This window comes from Cicer arietinum, chromosome 7, assembly GCF_000331145.2.
Source record: "Cicer arietinum cultivar CDC Frontier isolate Library 1 chromosome 7, Cicar.CDCFrontier_v2.0, whole genome shotgun sequence".
Taxonomy (NCBI): Eukaryota; Viridiplantae; Streptophyta; class Magnoliopsida; order Fabales; family Fabaceae; genus Cicer; species Cicer arietinum.
The window spans coordinates 60939255-60947151 of NC_021166.2; the positions used below are offsets into that span (position 1 = coordinate 60939255).

Below are 7897 nucleotides of genomic sequence, written 5' to 3' on the forward strand. Positions count from 1 at the left end.
ACAAATTGTGACAACTTGGTGGTTCTAATCTCATTTTCACAAATAAATTAATAAGTAAAAATTATTGAAAGTTAATTAAAAATAACATATTTTAATCAATGAGTTGCATAATATAATTTATAGCTTTAAAATTTATTTTTATAAATAAATGGAATTAAAATCAACTTTTTAAAATTTAATTAATTAGATCTTGGAGTTGTTAAGACACAAGTTAAACATTTTGTTGATTTTAAAACTCAATTTAAAGACAAAAAATATTCTTAAGAGGATTAAAATTAGATGTGACATCTTTTTTTTACTCCTTGAGTTTTGAGACACGAGTTGTACAATTCGATCGTCTTAAAATTCATATTTTAAGATAATTATTCAAACCAAGGAAGCCCTTTTTTAAGTTCGTCAAATTTAACTTTTTAATAACAAAATACAATTTATTTAAAAGCAATCAACGCATTCACATTTTTTACCAAGAACTACGTAGCTTTGATTTCTCCATCGCAGCGGGAGATACGTAGGAGCAAGATCACACTCTTGTCAAGCACACTAATAAAAAACTTTCTTTTTTCCTTTCTTTTTTTAACACACTTTTATCTCAAAGAATCACATTTATAAAAAACAATTTATATTCATATTTAATAATAAAGAAAAATAAATATATTTAAGTTGATATAATTTTGCACAATTAATTAAAGGTAACCGTATTTTAACGGATGTCGTAGGGTGCTAATACCTTCCCTACGCATAATCGACTCCCGAACTCAAAATCTGGTTTCAAAGACCATTTTTACATTTTAAAGGGTTTTCCAATATTTTCCCTATTTTAAAATAAATTTTGGTGGCGACTCCATTTAATTCGATGAAAACCCGAAATTTTAGGCCGCGACACAATCCTAATTTAATTGAAACAAATCATATTTATTTTCAAAAGCAACTTTTTAGTTTTGGATGACTTAATACATTTTGGATGACTTAAACTTTGATATTGTATAATATTTTTTTATTTCAGATTCATAATTTGAATTTTCCAGTTTATAATTTGGATAAGTATAACTAATTAAAAAAGTTATTAAAAGAAAGATTTCATAAGCTTCACTGGATTTGCATAAATGCTATGTGGATCATAGGAAAATAATAAGTCAGACAAGTCCATAGAGATTTATGGTTTAATCTACAATAAATTCGTGTTAAATAAAATTATTTTTAAATAAACAAGGTTAATTTTTTTTAAAAGGCTATTTAACTATAAAAAAAAATAACAGCTCACATGCTATAGATCAAATATTCTTTTAAATTTATTAAGCTAACATACTTAACTAAATATGAAGAATATTTTATTATTATTATTATTACTATTAAATATTAAATGTTGATTGTTATGATTAATTATGAATTTGCTTATTTTTAGTATTTTTAATTGTATTATATCTTCATTTGTTATTCACTAAATAAACACTAAAATACACACTTAGTTTTTAATTAAGAAGAAAACTATATCTTTTAAGGTTCATATACTAGTTGTATGATTGTATATTTACAAATTAAAGTAAAAACTTTAATTGTGTTATATAGTGAATGGCAAGAAAATACTTAAGTGTCACGAAAATTAGATGGGGTGTCAGTGTCATTTAAAGATAACTAAGAGGAGAACAAAACAATTTCTCCTTAAATGTATTATGATAAAATAGAATTGAAATTTATCTTATAAAGTAAAATTATTTAAAATGTCGTGTTAAATCTACAAAAATACTTAATTTCATTTAACTATTATCTTTTTAGTGTATTAAAAAATATGTTTGATTAATTATTTAAAAATGTTGATATGAAATAGACTTTTAAATATACCATTACTAATAGGTCGTACCGGACTTTTAAAAAAGTGAGACTCAAAATTATAAAAATCCAATGACTATTAACATTTTTTTTTAATTATAGTTTTAATTCATTTATTTTTAGTGATGCACGAAATTAGTCCTCTTAATTTAAAATTCAACAATTTTGATCACTTATTTAAATTTTTTAACTAAAAAATGATGACGTGATATATTTTAAATAACGTGACATATGATAAAACACATGTGAAAATGAAATAAAACACTATACAAACTTATCTTTACTTTAGAATTTTTTTATATTTTTAATTTAATTAATGACATATAAATAATTAATACATCTAGATGATTCTATATTTTGGAATTGTATATTATGTTATTTAAAATATGTCAAATCCTCATTTTTTAGTTCAAAAATATTAAAAAGAAATCAAAAATGTCAATTTTGTGAATTGATAAGAATAAAAAGACTAAAATTTCAATCAAATTAAAAATATATTACTTATAAATTACTATCTTCCACTAAATTGTTTGTTGATTTTGTTGTGATGTTGTAGTAGATTGTTATTTTTAGTAAGTGAGTTAGTTTTATAATAAACTTTAGTATTATTCTCTTTTCTTCTCTTAACATTTCTTGAGTTTAGAAATATGGTAAGTATATTTTGATTTAGAAAAAAAAAAATAATAGATTCACTAATAATTAATAAGAATAATTCTATAAAAGTGTTAATCACTTTCATGTTTATAGGTTTTCTAAATTAAGTAAGAAAAATAAACGAATCATCTCGTGAGGAAGAATGTATTTTTTTTTTATCATTCTCCAAGAGAATACTACATAGAATCTTTAAATAAGTTAGTTGATAAATTTATAGATATGATAAGTACTCTTTAGTCCTTGTAATGCCACGTATAAGAATAAGTACTCCCTTTCATGAGCAAATAAATAGATGTACTCTTGTAATGCCACGTATAAGAACATCTTTGAAGCTTCTTTTCACACATTTATTACTCCCCTGTCTAGGATTTTATAATAAACTCATATTCATTTATTTTAAGAATATTAATATAAAGTTGATATTACATATGCCTTAAAGACACAGGTTAAATATTCACTTCGCCTATAAATTTTGTTTTTTTACCTTTTGATACATATTAAAAAATAATAAATTTAAATAGATTTAATAAATTTCTTCATTAATTTATTAAGTAAAATTAAAATTTATTTAATGTATAATTTTAAGTTTTTAATGGTCCAAAAAGAAAAATACTATTAGTTGTATATTTGTTTTAAAAAAAAGTCAATATTGTAAAATAAAAGTAACATACTTAAATGATAAAAAATCAGGTCTGTTGGAAGTATTTAATAAATAGTATTTATTTTTCTCTTACAAATATAGAAATCAAAATTTTTAAAAAATATGAACGCACAATTTCTAATACAAAATTATTATATTTAGTATACTAGATGTTCTCTTATTCCACATGTCAAATGCCCCTCAATATAATAGGATAATCAAATAGAACTTTCCTTTTCTTCCTTCATCTTAACTCATCTTCATCTACATAAGATTAGTGATTTCAGATTATTTTAATTCATTTTTTCTCTTTTTATTTATATAAATTATTATTTTATATATTTAATTTTTTATCTTACGCATTAATTTGTTTGTCATTTCGTCGTCTGAGTGTTACAATGTTTTGTTCGTCGTTTTTGATGCGACTTTGTTTAACTTTCTTGTTATTCACTATTAGAAATTTCGCCTATAGTGACCGATTTAGAGATCGGATATTTTCAGTTATACTGGCGATCGAAATAGAGGTTGGTGGGTCGTTCAAGATCTAATTATTCAATTTGTGTTGATCTTCTTAATTGACTTCGCTCTTGGTTCCCTATAAATAGTGAACTTCGGATTTTGTCGGTACTTAGATTTTGTTAGTGTTTTGTTTATTTTTATATTTTTACTTATGTCTTTATTTTTCTGTCTGATTAGGGTACTTCTTGTACTCAATGCGTTATTACACCTTATTTTATAATATATTTATTTGTTATTAAAAAAATTGACTATAACATTTTTAATGTTACAAATTCAAATACATTAATATTCTATACAATTTAAATTATTTAAATTTATAGATATTTTATCATTTGATATTATTAATTAATATAAATATTATGATTTTATCGGTGAATTCGTCATTTTCGTCTTTAATGACTTCAAATATTTTTCTTGATATTATATTCCAATAATTTGAATAATAAATATCATATGTTTTAGTAAAAAAGAATATTAATAGTATTAGTTATAATTTTCTACTAATCCATATAATACTATTATTTATTACTTTTTTAATTTAAATAGTTTTATTTACTACTATATATAGCACTGCCCACCCAACTACCTTGTTATTTATTCCATTAGTTAGGGTATTTAAATGGCGGAGCTTAGTGAAACTAGCGTGGGCCGCAGCATTTAATATTTGGATTACAAAAACTTTTATTGTGAAAACATTTAGTTATTTTGATAAATAAAAACTTTTAATTACATCTGTTTGATTAAAATTAAGGGATTGGAGTAATGTTTTATTAAAATAGACTGCATGTTCTTAGCTCCACCTCTTTTTACAATATATATTGTTTTTATTTGGACAAGAAAATAACTTCTTACTATTTTAATTTAGTATAATTAAAAGATAGTTTAGTAAATTTTATTTTAATTATTAATGATTAAAAAGAGAGGTATATTTTTAATCATCGTCTTCTAATTTTTAATGATAGATTAACAACATATACATTTTTATTTGAATAAAAAAAACCTATCTTGACTATTTTTAATAAATAAAATTGAAAAATAATTTTAAAAGTTTCATTTTATATGTTAAGAGAAGAAAATAAATTAAGAAAATACAAATTAAATTTTTACCATTATTGAAGTAAATTTTTAAAAGAGATGATTGAATTATCTATTAATTAACACACATATCAAATGATTGATCATGCATAGTCATGATTAAATGTTTCTCTCTATGCATGGTCAATCATGAGAGACATCCTATAAATTTTTTATAAATCTCTGCCACTATATTTACATAACCTTAAATGACACATAATATGTGATGAAAGATCACACATTTTAATATATTTGTTTGTGATACTTTTACACTTTTACATATAAAAAGGTCTAACCATACTCCAACAACATTTAATGAAGGATCATATTTGGTTAATATATTAAAATTAATTTAATAGGTAAGTTCTTGGATACATCCAAAAATTTGGGTGCCGATTCTTTAAAGTAAAATTTATTTAAAATTAAATTTATTTAAAAATAATTAAATATAAAAAATCATGTGATACTAAATGATTGAAGGTCGAATATCATACATAATTAAACTTTACAAATACGAGAATTTGTTCGACTAAAAATCTTAATATTACAAAAAGATGAAATTTAACAATAAAAAATCTCACTATTAGCAACAGATAAAATTTAAGTTTACATATAAATTTAATTTTTATCAATATATTATTTTTTATTTTAGTTCTTATAAAATTATTTTATTTATTTTTAGTCCGACTAATATATACTTTTTCTCCTTAATTTATATCCTCGATATTTTTTTAGTTCGTGTAATATTTATTTATATTGAAAGTGATCCCAATAATAGATGAAACATTTGATTCTTAACTCTCAAGATAAAGACTAAAATAAATATTTATAGGAACCATTAGCAAAAAATGTATAATTATAAAGACTAAAAACAAAATATTTGAGACTAAAGGTAAAAAACATATATTTATAGAAACAAAAAACAAAACTAAATATTTTCACAAGGACTCAAATAAAAAAAGTGAAATATTTTCAAGTTCATTAAGAATAAACCTATAATTCATTTGACATACATTTTAGAGTTAAATAAGTTTTTAAGTCCATGTAAAAAAGTCACATTTTTTCATTGCTACATAATTGTTCTACAAATAATTTTTGTCCCTATTACAATAAAACATATTTAATTATCTTTCAACTTGTCAATTATTGAATGATTTTTTGCAAACATATTTAGTATATTATAAAAAACTATCCCTAAAAAATTTAGAATTTTTAAACTTTAGATAAAATAAAAATAAATTTTTCAAACGTCATAAACTCGAGACAAAAACAACGACAATATAGAACTAAAAGTTGAATTTGAGATCACTTTTTGTGAATGAATTTTTTATAAAATTGTAGACGTGTCTGCCAAAAAATATCATTAAAAAATATATATATTGATATTTCAACAGAGACTAAAATCATATATCGGATAATTTCATAGGAGTTAAAAATTTTGATTTTTTTTTACAATAACTAAAAAAAATGTAAAGGGACTAAAAAATTTATTTAATCCTTCATTTTAAACAATTTCAATGTTTATTAAAATATATTAAATATTATCATATATATATATATATACAAAGTTGCTTATAAAAATTAATGCGTGAATTTAATTTTATTGCATACAATTAATTATTAGTTAAATAGATTATATATTTTGTATAAACATGTAATTAAATTTGGACAAGTGGTTATATGATACGATTTTAACTTAGAGGTTCCGGGTTTAGCACTTGTAAAGCTTATTATTTATTGTTGGATTTTTTAAAATAAATAGGGAACGTTTCATTAATTTAATGCTTGAAAATATTAAATGTGATTAATTAAAAATAAAGTATTATTAATTGAAAGTGGGTAGAAATTAAACTCAAATAGTAAGGAAAATAATAATTTTCATTGATTACAGTTCATTATGAGTAAAACTACTCAAACTACTATTCAATGAGTAATCTAGAGCTTAAACTAAAGAAAACATATAGTTTCCATGTGATAAATGATAATGCACCGTTAAGCATCAAACAAGCTTATAAATAGACATATACCAATATATATCATGCTCACGAACCTTTCTTCTACTATTTGTTGGCTAAATAATGGCATCCAAACCTGGCATACTTACTAATTGGCCATGGACACCTCTTGGAAGTTTTAAGGTTCTATACTTATTATTATCATATTATATATTATTATTATTATAATTATTGCATGATTTCCATCATTTAATCAATCACACTCTCATATACTAGTATATCATTTATATAATAATTTGAAAAATCATGCATGATTTTAATTCCTATTAATTGAGATGTAGAAATTAAAAATAGTATAATATTGTAGATGGTTATAACTTGTTATTATAGTTGTTAATTAATTTGTTTGAAATTAAAAAAATGAATGATATTGCAGTGGGTGATTTTGACACCATGGGTAGCACACAGCACATACTCCTTCTTTGTGAATGGTTCAGAGGAAAGAGACCTTAGTAACTTCCTCATCTTCCCATATTTAATGGTGAGGATGCTACATGACCAAATTTGGATCTCTCTTTCTCGCCATCGAACCGCCAAAGGCAAAAGTCGAATCGTCGACAAGAGCATCGAGTTCGAACAAGTTGATCGAGAAAGCAACTGGTAAATATCACTTTTTTTAATGACAAATGTTAGTAATTAGTATAGAAAATTCAAACCTATATTGCTTTATTTACAATAACATTTTTTCGGATGAAAATTTGTTTATAGCATTTTATTAATAACCTCATTTGTAATAATATTTTTTTTTATTAGATCTGAATTGAATCTTCTAAAAGATCTAAAAACATTTTCGTGATTTAATTTGATAAAAGTATGTAATTTCTAAATTAAAAAAGAGAGAAACATACATTAGGAGTGAAATAGTGGTCCAATTAATATATAAAATAATGAATTTCATATTATATACTTTTGATGAAGGGATGACCAAATATTGTTCAATGGAGTGATATTCTATATTGGACAAATGTTTATTGAAGAGTCTCGGAAGTTACCAATATGGAGAACAGATGGTGTGATAATAACAATTCTTCTACATGCTGGGCCAGTGGAGTTTCTTTACTATTGGTTACACAAAGCACTTCATCATCATTTTCTATACTCCAGATACCACTCTCACCATCATTCTTCTATTGTTACAGAACCAATCACTTGTGAGTTTTTTTTTTTT

The 7897-nt window shown here is 22.8% G+C and overlaps 1 protein-coding gene across 1 annotated transcript in view; it reads left to right on the forward strand.

Annotated features, from left to right (window-relative positions):
* Window positions 1–6691: 6691 nt before the first annotated feature.
* The window catches only part of LOC101514081 (very-long-chain aldehyde decarbonylase CER1), an 8315-nt gene continuing 7109 nt past the window's right edge, over window positions 6692–7897 (forward strand). The window contains exons 1-3 of the mRNA XM_004510090.4: window positions 6692–6852; window positions 7106–7329; window positions 7648–7880. Coding sequence (XP_004510147.1) covers window positions 6793–6852; window positions 7106–7329; window positions 7648–7880 — 517 coding nt within the window. The 5' untranslated portion in view covers window positions 6692–6792. The remainder of the gene's footprint in view (window positions 6853–7105; window positions 7330–7647; window positions 7881–7897) is intronic.